The 16,119-nt window shown below is 37.8% G+C and overlaps 1 protein-coding gene across 7 annotated transcripts in view; it reads right to left on the bottom strand.

The window, feature by feature from the left end:
• The window catches only part of PRKDC (protein kinase, DNA-activated, catalytic subunit), a 219,931-nt gene that overhangs the window by 152,517 nt on the left and 51,295 nt on the right, over window positions 1-16,119 (bottom strand). For 6 of the 7 annotated variants that reach the window (XR_012020234.1, XM_072804689.1, XM_072804690.1 and 3 more), the window contains 4 exons: window positions 11,331-11,425; window positions 9,721-9,820; window positions 8,300-8,433; window positions 3,530-3,784 (listed from right to left, as the gene is read on the bottom strand). Coding sequence is in view for 6 of the 7 variants with exons in the window: in XM_072804689.1 (XP_072660790.1) it covers window positions 3,530-3,784; window positions 8,300-8,433; window positions 9,721-9,820; window positions 11,331-11,425 (584 nt within the window). In the remaining variant the exon portion in view is untranslated. The remainder of the gene's footprint in view (window positions 1-3,529; window positions 3,785-8,299; window positions 8,434-9,720; window positions 9,821-11,330; window positions 11,426-16,119) is intronic. The other variant, XM_072804694.1, reaches the window with a different exon arrangement.

The raw sequence follows: 16,119 nt of genomic DNA, 5'->3' as shown, positions 1-16,119 counted from the left end.
GCATGTCAATTTCTATCAAATGTTAAAAATGCTCATATGCTTCGATCTAGCACTGAAATTTTATAATAATGAAACAATGGCAGAATTCTAAAGATGTGCTTTATGGATATTCATTTTTAGTAATTTTTAATGATGAAGAAACAAAAACAACTGAAATGTCCTTCAAAGGGGCAACAGAGAAATTCTGGCAGTAGTCCTTTCATGGAAACAATCGCATCAACCCCCAAATGGATTTTTTCATAAAACGTGATCACATGTCTATCTATAAATACGAAGGAGCTGGTTCTCCTGTCCCATCTCTACTCCTCTCATGATTAACCCAGTCTTGCTTATGGAAGAAAGACAAAGCAACTTTCTCTTCTCCTCCGTCTTAACTGTAGTTTTATACTAGGGTGTAAAGACCTCCTAAACAAAGGGACAATTTTAAAAAGTGGTGTACAGAAAGAGTAAAGCTAATAACTAAGAAATGCTTTTATAAGTCTGAGGGTTTGTTTTCATATTCTTTGTTTCCATAAAATTTGAGTTTATCAAATTGCCAACTTGACAGATCATTAAAAATAATTTTGATGACAGGTCACCATGTATTCAAAGAAATTAGAGAAAATATATTAAGAATTTCATTTTCAAACACCAAATATCCTCGAATCCAACAGACCACAGGCTGCATGAAACATTCCAATTATAGATATGTTAAATGAAGGAAAAAAATGAACATTTTAGCATTATTCAAATATGGCACTTGTTTATGTGAACAAGTTTTTTATTAAAATCTATACAAAACAATAGAATGCTAATCATATAATTTTACTTGTTATATGTAATAATTATTTATCAAAATGCTTATTATATTTTTATTGCTTTAATAGTAATAAGCTTTAAATGCCCTAAACATAAATGCAATGATAGTGCAACACAGAAGAAACCTATAACATTCAGACCATTTTGATGCAAAAATGTAGAGTTATGAGTAAAAACACAAGCATAAAAACAGAGAATACTTAGGATAAAAAAAGGGTATGGAATGGTAATAATTCAGGAACTTTGCAAAACTTCCAAGTAAAGAAATCATTTTAAGCCTGATAATGTTGAACAAAAGGCCTCTACAGTATTTAGGCTCCAATGAATACATTTTTTTAAGTAATACTAACAATTTCACATTCAAATGTCCACACATCAGAAATTACAACTTGCTCAATCACTAAAAGCAACGAGGAATTCTTTGTCAAGTTTGAAAGAAGGCATATTGTTTTTAATGTCCCCCACTCTTCACAAGGTAAATCAACATTTCAAAGACTGTGACACATTTGGATAATTTAGTAATACATGCTCATTTAAATTAGCCCAAGGTATATAAACTGACATAAAAAGACATCCAATATGTTAAGTTTCTTTTAAAGAGTTTCTTTTTAAAAAGAAAATTACAGTAAAGCATGCAATAATCCCATTAAGTTAAAAAATTAAAATTAAAATACATATTATATGCATAGGAAAGTTTAGAAAAGTGAACACTACACTGTTTTTGTATCTGTCACTAGCTAATGCAAGTAGGGGGTAAGGTTTTACCTATTTCCTATGCCTTTTTTCTTGTTGAAATTTTCAAAATGACATGAGATCTTTTAAAACAATGAATTTAGGGAACTATTTGCTAGTAAACAGCTACTATTATTTTTAAAATATCAGAACTTATGTGACCTATCCTTCTGAGAATCCCATACTATAATCATGATGCATCCCATGCCAGAGAGTCAGATCTCAAAATAGTATAAAATCTATTTTCCCTTAAAGGGGAAAGGAGAGAAAATGAGTGGAAATATCAGAGAGGGTGACAGAACACGAGAGACTCCTAACTCTGGGAAACAAACAAGGGGTAGTGGAAGGGGAGAAGGGTGGTGGGGGTGGGGTGACTGGGTGACGGGCACTGAGGGGGGCACTTGACAGGAAGAGCACTGGGTGTTATACTAGATGTTAGCAAATCGAACTCCAATAAAAAATATATACAAAAAAAAAAATCTGCTTTCCCGAACCCCAGTGTGTGCATGTGCACTGCACACATTACATACTCCCCACTATGTCTGCCTCCAACTTCTTTAAACTAGAAGGAAGACAAGATAGCCTGGTTCTCTCTCCCCAGTTCCCGAAATACAGATTTCACCTCTGACAGAATTAGAGACTGGTAGTTCCTTTAGTCAGCCACCACCAGAATGGATACTGTGTCTGAAGTGAAAATCAGGTAAATAACAGAATATGTTTTAAGTGGTAAGTTGGATATTCATCCCCTAAGAGAGGATTTATTCACCCCCAAAGACCAAAAGAGCCTGCTCAGCGAACCTCAAAGCTCAGAGCAATGTAGCTCTCAGCTGTGGTCCTCTGCAGATACTATATTCTCAGAGAGACACACCTCCCAGGACCCATCTCCCATGTAGGTCACTAGAAGGATAGAGTCTGCATCTCCTTCTTCCCAGCACAGGCTAAGGATCACACAAAACACTCCACTCTACATCCTACCCTCTGTAAAAAAAAAAAAAAAAAATACTATGATCATTATACTACAATAAAAATACTAAGGAACAGGACAACGTAAGAAAAATAAAGACAAGCTACTCAGAAACATGCAATAAGATCAAAGCCTCATGTAAGGAAGAACTCTTTTATTTTATAAATACTTTTTAAAGGATTTATTTATTTGAGAGGAAAAGGGGAGAGAAAGAGAGAGAGAGAGAGAACATGAGCAGGACAGGCAGAGAATGTGAAGCAGACTCACTGCTGAGCACAGAGCCTGATGTGGGTCTTGATTTCATGACCCTGAGGTCAGACCTGAGCCAAAACCAGGAGTCAGCAGCTTCACTGATTTTGTCACCCATGTGCCCTCAAAAACATTCTTTTAATGATTTTATTTTTTAAGTAATCTCTCTGCCCAATGTGAGGCTCAAACTTATAAGCCTGAGACCAAGAGTTGCATGCTCCGGGGTGCCTGGGTGACTCAGTCGGTCAAGCTTCTTCTGACTCCTGATTTCAGCTTAGGTCATGATCTCAGGGTCATAAAATTGAGCCTCACATCTGGCTCCATGCCGAGCATAGTGCCTAATTCTTTCTCTCCCTTCTCGCTCTGTCCCTCCCTATCCCACTCCCATGCTCTTTCTCTTAAAAACAAAAGAAATGAGAGTTGCATGCTCTGTCAACTGAGCCAGCCAGGCACCCATGAAAAACTCTTTTAAGGTGCTACATGCAAATGAAAACCTCAAAAGGTTATTTGATAAAAAAGATCATTAAGAACCTGTGAACAAGGCACAAAAGTACAGACTCTGGGCAGGTTTCTGTAGCCTCCGTGCTGTCATGTACACCAGACCCCCACCCTCACTGTGAGCTTCAAGAAGAATGCAAGGACTAAATTAATGCTCCCTGCTGTTGCCATTGTTTCTGTGATTCTAGACAGTGTTGCCTGTCTAGTCAAAGACCCTACTGCTGTTTTTCCCTGAATAACTTCAGGTAGAACTGGACCACAGTAACTTGGGGCACAGATATTACCTACCCAGGACATCAGGTGCCTTGAGGGTTTTCTCTTCAATGAATGTGTTGTAGCACTCCAGAGCCGCCAAAAGCATGTCCATCCATTGCAGGGCAGCTCTCAAGCTGAACGGCCCTTGCAGATGGAAGAGGGTGGGCTGAACAAGGATGCCTGACGGCCGATCACAACTTCCTCCTCCCCCCTCAAATGTGTTTATGAGAAAGGAAGTATCTTTGTTCTTAAGAATATCTTTCAGCCATAAAGAAGGAGATTTGTTGCCTTAAAAAAGAAACAAGATGAAAACACGTAATTTCACATAACTAAAATTAATCTAATCATGGTGCCTAAATAAAAATAGCATCCCCCAATAATAGAAAACAAGAATTAAACTCTGATATGTTAACGAACATAATTAGACTCAAACAAGACTGGCAATACCACAATATTTCAAATACAGTTTCCATATAAAATACCTACCAGAGTTGTACAACTCATGATAAGGGATAATTTTTTAACTATAGCAATCATAACTTGTTTCACTGTAATTACTGCCAAGAAGGTATTTCCACCAAAGCTATTCTCTTCAGTTATTTTAAACATTATAAAAATGGTTGGATACTATTTAAACAGCTATAAGCATCATATCCTTTCCCTTGCCTCTTCTCTTGAAAATTATTATCCTTTTTTTCCCAGGAGTAATTTAAAGAATAAACACAAAGAAAAGCACTGTGATTCTCAAGTTCCTATCCTACTTCGTGGCTGTGCGGACCTGGCCTCTCTTGTGTCCCAGTTTCCTCATCTGTAAATGAGAATCCTAACAGTATCTACCTATAAGGTTCCTACAAAGATTAAATGAATTGAAGTAGTTAGTATTTGAAAAAGTGCTTAGAATATTACCTATCACAGTGCAGTTTTTATTAAATAAAAGCCTTGAATTATCTTTTTGAAAGATATTTTCTCCTTTAGGTATTAACCGTTTTCAAAACTAAAGAAAAAAACATTTAATTGTATTTTGTAGGCTCTAAAATCAATGACTCTCAAAAGGTCAAATCATCCTGATTCTAATGAACTTAGAAAAGAATGCAAAACAATAATGTATTTCTGATGTAGTAAGAAGAAATTGTTTCTTTATTGTGTTAAAAAATACCTATCATAGCTATGTATGTAAAAGATTCCATATCATGTTTTCAGGTTTTTTGTTTTTTTTAATTTTATTTATCTGACAGAGAGAAAGCAAGCACAAGAAGGTGGAGGGGCAGAGACAGAGAGAAGCAGACTCCCGGCTGAGCAGGAAGCCTGACTCAGGGCTCAATCCCAGGACCCTGAGATCCTGACCTCAGCCAAAAGCAGATGCTTCACCAACTGAGCCATCCAGGTGCCCCTTCAGATTTGTTTTAGCGAGAATTATTAAACATTCCATTATTTTAAATACTGACTAAATAAATAAATAAATACTGACAAAGAAAATGAGTAAAAACAGTATTTAAGTTCTGTATCAAATGCCAGCTATGAGTCATAGAAGGACAGAGAAAGACAGGTGTAGATAAAGAAGAGGATAAGGGAACATATGGATGAAGAGCTAAGCCTTGGAAAGCACATCTGTATTGCTGAGAACCTTCCCAGATCCCTGCCTCCTTCTCACTCTCCTCCAAACTATGGCTGCTGTCACCCTGGCTTTCTGTTCAACATGAGTCTCAACAGTCAAAGACCCAGATACATGTCATAGGGATGTGCTTTCACTTGTCATTACATTCCACTGATCTGGGAGTTGCCCAGATGACAGTATACTCTTTCAAGACATAGGACTTCTGATCTAAAGAGACACTTAACATTGTCCCTTAAAAACCACTTGAGGGGGCAGCCCGGGTGGCTCAGTGGTTTAGCGCTGCCTTCAGCCCAGGGTGTGATCCTGGAGACCCAGGATCGAGTCCCACATCAGGCTCCCTGCATGGAGCCCGCTTCTCCCTCTGCCTGTGTCTCTGCTCCTCTCTCTCTCTCCCTACCTCTCTCTCATTTTGTCTCTCATGAATAAATAAATAATAAAATATTTTTAAAAAATTTTTTTAAAAAACCACTTGCTGGTGGGGGGCTTGGGTGGCTTAGTTGTTTAAGTGTCCGACTTCATTTTGGAACAGGTCATGATCTCAAGGTTGTGGGATCAATTGAGCCCCACATCAGGCTCTGGGCTGGCTGTAGAGCCTGCTTGAAATTCTCTTGCTCCCTTCCCACCCCCTCTTTAAAAAACAAACAAACAAACAAACAAACAAAAAAACCCTGGGGGCAGCACTGTTTACAAATCAAGATACAGAAGCAGCCCAAGTGTCCATCGACTAATGATGTGGTATAAATATTATTCAGCCATAAAAAAAATGGAAATCTTGCCATTTGTAATGACATGGATGGACATAGGGAGCATTACGCTAAGCAAGAAAAAGACAAATACCCTATGATTTCATTCATAGGTGGAATTTAAGAAACTAAACAAATGAACACAGGGTGGAAAACAGACAAACCAAGAAAAAGACTCTTAACTATAGAGAACAAACTGACAGTTACCAGACAGGAATGGGGTTGGGAGGATCAGTTTAGTTGGTGGTGGGGATTAGGTATGCACTTGATATGATCAGCACCAGATCATAATGGAATTGATGAATTACTATATTGTATAGCTGAAACTACTATGACACTATATGTTAACTAACTGGAATTAAAATAAAGACAAAAAAAAAAAAACACTGGGGAAAAACATAGCAGAGAGAAAGGTGGATGCAACACTGGAGGGCACAGAGGAACATAAGTGATGGAACGTTCATTCCTTTCATACAAAGTATATGTTGGCAGCAGGACAAGGTTCACCTATTTAGCATCCTTTGTGTAACAGAAACAATTCTGAGCAGAACTCTACTTATTTCATTGAAAATATGTGAGGTCCCTATTGTAAGCAACTGAGAAAAACAATAGAAATGTCTGGGATCAGTCAAGCTGACATCACTAGGAATTGTGTGGGATGCAGGAGAATCAGAGATCCAATTGGAAGGGAGGTAAGGTCTGCCAACTAATAGTTCCACCCATGTAATATCTGGGCCAAGTTCCCTTTAAAAATAAGGAAAACATGCCCACCTTTCCACCTATCCAATCTTTTTTCTTTAAGATTTTATTTATTCATTCATGAAAGACACAGAGAGAGAGAGAGAAAGGCAGAGACACAGGCAGAGGGAGAAGCAGGCTCCATGCAGAGAGCCTGATGTGAAACTTGATTCCAGGACTCCAGGATCACTCCCTGGGCCGAAGGCAGGCGCTAAACCGCTGAGCCACCCAGGGATCCCCACCCCATCCAATCTTCATGGACTTTATAGGAGTTCTGTGAGAATGACTACAAAACTAACTTTGTTAACTAAAAGCAATAAACAAATTTAAAATACTAGTGATTTTTTTAAACAATTCTCTACATTAAAAATCCAAATACACAAAAAAAAATTAAAAAAAGAAAATCCAAATACACATTACCATTATATACCTAAAATTATAGTAGGCAAATATATACCATATATTTATATACCAAATAGTATATGTAGTACTAATACAATTGCAATATATGCTATATTAAATCTATAGCGTATCACAATACATTCCACAGTATAACAAATAGAGTATCTTCTAAGTTTTAGAATTATACCAAGTAATTGCACCTCTACTTCAATGAGGAAAAAGCCCCAAATGATCTGTAGTGTTCCATGACCTTTCTTATCCAGACACCACAGCATAGCAGGGTTCTTGCACAGTACACTCCACAGAGGGAAGCCAGGGCCTGGGTCTGTCCTGAGGCACATTTATTCCTCTATTAAGAAACTTAGTAATTATTTTGAGTCTTTAAGTATAGTTTAATGGCTTAGTGCACTCATTATTAAAAAGCATAGGCTAGGGGATCCCTGGGTGACGCAGCTGTTTGGCGCCTGCCTTTGGCCCAGGGCGCGATCCTGGAGACCCGGGAACGAATCCCACATCGGGCTCCCGGTGCATGGAGCCTGCTTCTCCCTCTGCCTATGTCTCTGCCCCCCCCCCCATCATAAATAAATAAAAATTAAAAATAAATAAATAAATAAATAAATAAAAATAAAAAACATAGGCTTACTGCTTCCCTTTAATATCATAATAATCTGGGATCATTCAGATTTTTTTTTAAAGATTGTATTTATTTATTCATGAAAGATACACAGAGAGAGAGGCAGAGACATGGACAAAGGGAGAAGCAGGCTTCATGCAGGGAGCCTGACATGAGACTTGATCCCGCGTCTCTAGGATCAGGTCCTGGGCTAAAGGCGGCGCTAAACCACTGAGCCACCCAGGCTGCCCGGATCATTCGGATTTAGCAGTCTAGCAATTTCTTATTTCACCAACTATTAACTGAATATCATGTTAACAATATCAGTTAACATGTTAACTGGTTATCCAACCCTTTTTATTTCCTTTAAATGAGATAAAAAAGTAAAAATAGAGTGGAATAAAAGATACTGGGAAATTCTAAATTTACTTCCTCTATATCACTGGACATCAAAAGAGCACTTTTTTTCCTTTCCTTGCTTCTCAAAATCTTTGAGAAATGCATAGCCCATCTTTCATCCTTTGTCAAACAAATGATCTGTAATGAATATAGAACATATCTTTTTATGAGGAACATATTATTTGTAACATTCATCTAAATAACGGAAAGGTTACATTTTAAATAAGTACACATTTATTTTACTACTGATAGAAGCAAAACTCATAATTTACAGGACATAAAGATCACAATACCTGGCAATAAAGGAACAAATTTATAAAAGAGTTCTATGGATTTGTGTCGACATTCTGTTTGGGGCCTTCCACAGTGGGCTAACAGCCACTGGACCATATCCAGTAAACACAATGATGCCGAAGGTGGAAATCCTCTAAATGGAGATAATACACTATATTTAATACACACCCCAACATTTACATTTGGCTGACCCAAGAGTATAGAAACCATAAGCTCAATTTTGCCACAATAATACATGTAGAAACTTCAATTTATTTTTAATGTATTATCATTAGTATACCATTAAAATGTCACAGGTTAAATAGGTCCTAAATGTTGCTTATCTTCGTTTTTTTCTAATTGAGAAAAAATTAAAAAGCATTTCTTAAAACAACAGCACCAATATTTTTAGGTTTCCTTTTCAATGTACCTTAAAACAAAGGGAGATCTGAAATCTAAAGGAGTGCTTCTCAAATTATGGTTGCTGATCCAGCTGCAACAATATTATCTAAAAACTTGGCAGAAAATGCAAATCCTTAGCCCCGCTCTAGACCTCCTTAAAGATTCTGGGGATAGACTCAGCTGTGTTGCAACCTGTGTTACAACAAGACCTCCAGGTAATTCTGATGCATGCTTTGGGAACCAGTGATCTAGAGGTCAAAAGTTAAGAATAGGATCTGAAAGAATCAATTTTATAACAACAGAAAAAATATTAATATCCAATTTACGTGTGCCAATGTTTCTACAGAGTGGTAGCAGCCAGCAGACTCCCCAGACGCCCTGCACAGATCTGGAGGGGCTGATGCATGGCACATACCATCCTTTTGGAGAATGAGACCTTGCTAGAATGGGATTAAGAGCGAAGGCTGGATACCACTGGTTAAAAAGCCAGCCTTGGCTTCATTCTATAATTCTATGACTGTCAAAATGCTATTTCAATATTACAGTTTTTATATCTTAAATTTACTCCACAATAGTTCGTGCATTTTCTAGTCAAAAAATTCCACATCAGGGATCCCTGGGTGGCGCAGCGGTTTAGCTCCTGCCTTTGGCCCAGGGTGCGACCCTGGAGACCCGGGATCAAGTCCCACGTCAGGCTCCCGGTGCATGGAGCCTGCTTCTCCCTCTGCCTATGTCTCTGCCTCTCTCTCTCTCTGTGTGACTATCATAAATAAATAAAAATTAAAAAAAAAAAGAAAAAAAAATTCCACATCAAATTTGCATTCAAAATTACTGCAGGTAAAATAAATGTCCGTTACAAATTAATACAGTAAACCAAGCACTTTCAAATACAAAGCTTTTAAGCGTCCTAGAAATTATCTATTTCCACACATTTCTTGTTTAGAAAATTCTTTATATATCCACACATTTCTTCCAAATTCTCTTTTACTAGGAATTAGTTTTATGTTGGAAAAATAAAAAAAGAAGCAGTATCACCTACCGTGGCCTACGTCGTTTTTTTACTTTGTTTAAAGATACATGCTTCTTTTCAATGATATGCCTTAGGTGATCAATGGCATCACAACATTGTCGAATTGTACCTGTTCTCAAGCACAAAAATGTATTTCCAAAGGAGTTATATAGCTGATTATTGTGAATAAATTAGTATTATAGGTTTATTATAGGTTTTAACTAAAAAGATAATTTTACAACAGAGTCAACATCGTTTCAGCCTTCAGAATACATAATTTAAATAAATGATTTACACTGTCCCAAAACAAAAACAAAACCCACATTTAAAATCTCAGAATAGTATAGTGCACATGCACACACTCATAACAATACTGCACCTAATGAGAAACTGCTTCACCAGCCCCCAGTCAGCCAAAGCACAGCCTCACATACTGGATTTGAGATGGAAGGTATTACAAAATTCACCTACCAGGCCAGATCCTATCTACCTCCATTTAAGGTTATTATTTGAGGAGTATAAATTCCTTGACCTCCCCTTTTTCTTATGTAGGTTCAACCATAGATAGATTAATAATAAGTCACTGTAGGTTCTGAATCAAAGTAAATTAGTAAAGCCATCCACAGATGCCTCAGGTTATTTAGGAAAGGAGCCTTACACAATTTGAGTTCTATAACCAAGAAAACGTTTTCTTTCTATGCTTTGAAAATATGGCAGTGATTTTTAAGTGTTAAATTTCACTTGTTGAGAAAATTCACCTTTATGTCAAGATAAACTAAGCAATTTTAAGCTCTTTGATGGCAAGAGCTAAATTTTAAGTATTTTTACCCACAGTAGGCTATCACCATGAAGGATAGTAGAACACAACCTGTCTTTTTAAAAACACAAACAAAATAAAATCTGGATAAGTGAAAAAGAAGTTCTGCTATACACATCTATGTGACCTAGCTCAGTCACTTAAGTTCTCTGGGTAAGATATCTAAGACTTCCAGCCCAGAAATTCCGTGATGTTCATAACACAGAATTTATTTGTAAAGTAAGTTTACAGAATAGAGAATTTTATATAATACAGAATTTAATTGTAAAGTCTACCATTTATTACTGTCTTAACTACTTTAAGTCTATTTCTGACTTATCATTTTATTATTTCTTAATTATAGTTGAAACAGCTTTATCACAATCTTGTAATGAGATCTATCTTCCACATTTCAAACTGTCATCAGTGAGACACTGGCCACATCTCAGTGATTATTACACCCAGGTTTTTTTACGTGGTGCAATCGAACATTCTCACATTTCATGTCATCACAGTACTGGCTGGCTTCATTGGAGCTGCACAATAAAATTGTCCCGCCTGCCCTGGGCAAATCTCTGGCCATCTAGGGGTCAAGCTCAGTGGCCACCAGGGAGATGTGGTGGGCCACACAGAAGGTGGGCATTGAAGATTCTTAACTGTTTTGGAGGCATCAGAGGGGCATATCTCCCTTTCATACTTATCACCCTAAATGGGAGACAGGAGAAAAGAAAATATCACCTTATGAGAGAATTACCTGAGGCTTAACCCCTGAGTGGTAAAGTTCTTGAAGATTTGTCAGGCAAACAGAACTGGTGTACAAACAAAACACTCAGATAAGACCTACCTAAGGGTTTCTCATCTGTGTGTGCTAAGGCCAGACTTTCCAGGTACGTAACCAATGCTTCAAACACAAACTGCTCTACCAGAGACTCTTCTTCCCTGTAAAACAAAGAATATTGAACTTCACCTAGGAAAACAAAAAAGCAGAAGTGACAAGGGAAAAGAGTAATGTTATCAAAGAGTACATTACTGAATTAAAGAGTACATACATGAATTAAATGTTTTTTAAAAAATGGCTCAAATGTTTTGAAACATAAAGCAACCTAAAATAATTCTCAAAGAAGAAAACTTCCTCAAGAGCAGAGCAAAAACTATATAAACCAAAAGAGGCAATATTCGCTTTTTCTCTGCAAACAAGTACCCTTCAGTCTATAGAACTGCTCACAGCAAATAACTTCAGAACCATTGTTTTGACCACACTTCCACACACCTCATTAAAATAGAAGAGAAAGTTTCATACCAAATCCACATTCTTTCAAAATAAAAAGAATTTCAAAATCTCTTACCCTATCCAAAAACAAGTCAATACCAGTAGTAAATGCTAAGCTTTTACAAGCACAACAGGCACATGTAAATAATTTGACCAACAATGTCTGTGGAGCAATTCTTATATAAACTCATGGGTGGGTGAAGGGCAGAGGGCAGATCTCTCCCTGGAAAATTTGCTCCTTAATAACACAGGACAGTAAATGATTAAATATAAAATGACAGGGCTAGGAACTGAGTCTCAGAGGAGTTCAGAGAAGAATACAAGTTGGAAGTTCTACTCATCTGATGAAGTGCTGGGTCACTGCACCACCCACTGAGGGAGTGTTCCTGGAACAAACAGAACTAGAGCAAGTGTGCAGGACCAGAGTACTTAGAACAAAAATCACAAACTGGTGTTTGGTTTGTCAGGAATATAGTCCTAGTTTTTTTTTTTTCTTTTTTTTTTTTAAGTTTGAATCCTAAGAGGGGCAGGGCCTGTCAGAATCACAAGCTCCCCATCTCCCCTGGTGTCACACACCCAGATCTGACACTGAAAATAAAGGACATTAACTGATAAATGTGTGGTATGGGCAAAGACATGGAGGCAAGATGAAAAACAGGAGACAGCAAGCAAACTGGCAAGGAAAAGAAAAGATTCATTTGGAACAGCAGTTTGTGTGTGTGTGTGTGTTCTGTTTAAAGATTTTATTTATTTATCTGACACAGGGAGAGAGCAAGTGAGTAAGCAAGCACAAGTAGGGGCCCTGAGATCATGACCTGAGCTGAAGGCAGACGCTTAACCAACTGAGCCACTCAAGTGCCTGGAAGAGCAGCTTGTGATGAGACTCCAAAAGCTGGGGGATCTTGAAAGGCCAGGTTGAGTATAACAGGTTTTAGCTTAGGTATCAACACCAGCTAAAGCAGCTAAGTAGAGAAATGACATGACAAAATGATGCCCTACAAATATGTTTCCCAAGAAAGGTGTGCAAACAGCTCATCAGCATGCAGAAAGGAAACAATAGGACTTGTATTTATATTATTCAACATGTAAGATTTCAAAGAATTTCTCTATTGTGTACCTTTTCTCAAAAAGCTATTTTGAATGTGATCCAACAAATCAAGAGTATCCAAAAAGGAAGGCAAGAGAGGAAAAGGAAACAAAAAATCAAACAGGGAAGAAGTGCAGGGGACAATCCAAGAGGAAAGGCAAGGAGATCCAATACAACAGGTGTGCAGGGACCCAAGAAAGAGACTTGGTAACAGCTGTCTCCACCAAAACACCACAGTATGGATTTTTCAACCTGTACAGAAGATGGCCCAAATTCCTTTCTTAACCTGGGTGACCATGATCAGGTACTTAAAAGTTCTTCTCCTGTCCATGTTCAACTTGGATCAGCTGAGAGTGCTCATTTATCCCAGGAGAGAGTATTGCCTTGACATGTTCCTGACACATGGTGAGCCACATGGAGCTGAGAAGCAGAAATTAAAGGGCAGTCCACACGTTCAGATGATATTTCTCCCAGATATCACTTGTGATCTACTTCACAACATTCTGGAGAGCTCTGCTATAAAACTAACGTGAACCTTGTCATTCTAATTCCTTGGAATGGGCTCCTGTAATCTCTCATGGAAGCTGGAGCCAGTCTCCACTGAACAGAATATCCCAGGACACTTCACCAAACAGTGAAAACACTGATCTTCCAAATTGCAAAATGTATCATTTGGGGTACATACATACAAAATGAAACAAAAAAAAGAAACAAAAAAGACAAACAAGGGAATAAATAATATAAAGGAAGAATGAATGATTAGCTCAAAGAGGAAGGTCTGAAATACTGAAAATACTCTATTTCTTAACCTAGGTGGGGAGTATGCAAAAACTTATTATTATTCAACATACAGAGTTCTTTTTTTTTAACTGAGGTATAGCTGACATATAACGTTGTGTTAATTCCAGGAGTACAACAAAATGACTCTGTATTTGTATACATTACAATATGATCACTACAATAAGTCTAGTTAACATCTATCCCCATATATTTAAAAAATTCTTTTCCTCATGATGTGAAGATTTAAAATCTACTCTCCTAGCAACCTTTAAATATGTAATACAGTATTAACTATAGTCACCATATTCTACATTATAGGCACCCTTGAGAAATACTACAAGTTTGGCTCCAGGTAACCAAAATAAAGCAATTATCTCAACAAAGGCAGTGAAGTGAATTTTTTGGTTTCCCAGGGCATATAACAGTTATATTAACATCGTACTGTATATTAAAAGCACAACAGTATTATGTCTGAAAACATACCTTAATTAAAAATACTTTATATTGCTAAGAAATGCTAACCATCTTCTGAGCTTTCAGTGAGTTATAATCATTTTGCTGGTAGAGGGTCTTGCCTCAGTGTTGATGGCTGGTGTTGACTGATTCGGGTTGTTGGCTGCTCAAGGTTGGGTGGCTGTGACCATTTCTTCAAATAAGATACAGAGAAGTTTGCCACATAGATCCAACTCTTCCTTTCAGATCTAATTTCTCTGTAGCAGGTGATGCTATTTGGTAGCATTTCACTCACAGCAGAACCTCTTTCAAAACTGAAATCAATCTTGTCAAACTCTGCCACTATTTTATCAACTAAGTTTATACGGTATTCTAAAACTTCAACAATCTTCACAGCATCTTCCCCAGGAGTAAGATTCCATCTCAAGAAACCACCTTCATCCATAAGAAGCAACTCCTCATCCATTAAAGTTTTGTTATGAAACGACAGCAATTTGGTCACACTTGAAAGCTTCACTTCTAGTTCTAGTTCTCTTGCTCTTTCCACCACATCTGCAGTTACTCCCTCACTGAAGTCTTAAGCCCCTCAAAGTCATCCTTAAGGTTGGAATCAACTTCTCCCAAACTCCTGTGAATGTTGATATTTTGATCTCTTCCCATGAATCATGTATGTTCTTAATGGCATCTAGAATGGTGAATCCTTACCAGGTTTTCAATTTATAGCATTATGAAATTTCTTTTTTTTTTTTTTAATTTTTTATTTATTTATGATAGTCACACACAGAGAGAGAGAGAGGCAGAGACACAGGCAGAGGGAGAAGCAGGCTCCATGCACTGGGAGCCTGACGTGGGATTCGATCCCGGGTCTCCAGGATCGCGCCCTGGGCCAAAGGCAGGCGCCAAACCGCTGCGCCACCCAGGGATCCCGCATTATGAAATTTCTTAAATAATAAGACTTGAAAGTCAAAATTACTCTTTGATTCATTTACTGCAGAATGGATAATTGTGTTAGCAGGCATAAAAACAAATAAACTCACGGTACTTGTCCATCAGAGCTCTTGGATGACCAGGTGCACTGTCACTGAGCAGTACTATTTTGAAAGGAATCTTTGTTTCTGAGCAGTAGTTCTTAACAGGGGGATTAAAATCTTCAGTAAACCACACTGTAAACAAATATGCTATCATCCAGGCTTTGTTGTTCCATTTGGAGAGTACAGGCAGAGGAAATTTACCATAATTCTGAAGGGCCCTAGGATTTTCAGAATGGTAAATCAGCACTGGCTCTAACTTAATCACCAGCTACATTGGCCCCTAACAGGAGAGCCAGCCTGTCCTTTGAAGCTTTGAAGCAGGCAATGACTTCTCCGCTCTATTTACGATGCTCTAGATGGCATCTTCTTCCAGCAAAAGGCTGTTTAATTCACACTGAAAATCTGTTGTTTAGTGGAGGTACCTTCATAAACTATCCTAGCGAGATCTTCTAGATAACTTGCAATTTCTATATCAGCACTGCTTCATCTTGTACTTTAATGTTATGAAGACAGCTTCTTTCCTTAAACTTCACAGATCTTCTGAAAGCTTCAGATTTTTTCTTCTGCAGCTTCCTTTCCTCTCTCACTTCATAGAACTGAGGAGAGTTAAGGCCTTGCTCTGGATTAGGCATTGGCTTAAGGAAGTATTATGGCTAGTTTGATTTTCTATCCAGACCACCACAACTTTCTTCATATCAGCAATAAGTCTGTTTCACTTCCTTTTCATCCATATGTTTGCTGGAGGGTCCACTTTAATTTCCTTCAAGAACTTCTCCTTGGCATTCAGTATTTGTCTGTGTAAGAGGCCTAGTTTTTGGCCTGTCTTGGCTTTTCATAGGCCTTCTGCACCAAGCTTAATCATTTCTAGCTTTTGATGTAAACTGAGAGACATGCAATCTTCTTTTCACTTTATTAAAGACTATTGTCGGATTATTAACTGACCTAATTTCAATGTTGCTGTGTCTCAGGGAATAGGGGACCACAAGGAGAGGGAGAGAAGGGGGAACAGCCA

This window comes from Canis lupus, chromosome 28 (genome assembly GCF_048164855.1).
Source record: "Canis lupus baileyi chromosome 28, mCanLup2.hap1, whole genome shotgun sequence".
Classification (NCBI taxonomy): domain Eukaryota; kingdom Metazoa; phylum Chordata; class Mammalia; order Carnivora; family Canidae; genus Canis; species Canis lupus.
Note: the sequence above shows the minus strand (reverse complement) of the source record. Positions and strands in the feature narration are given on the sequence as shown.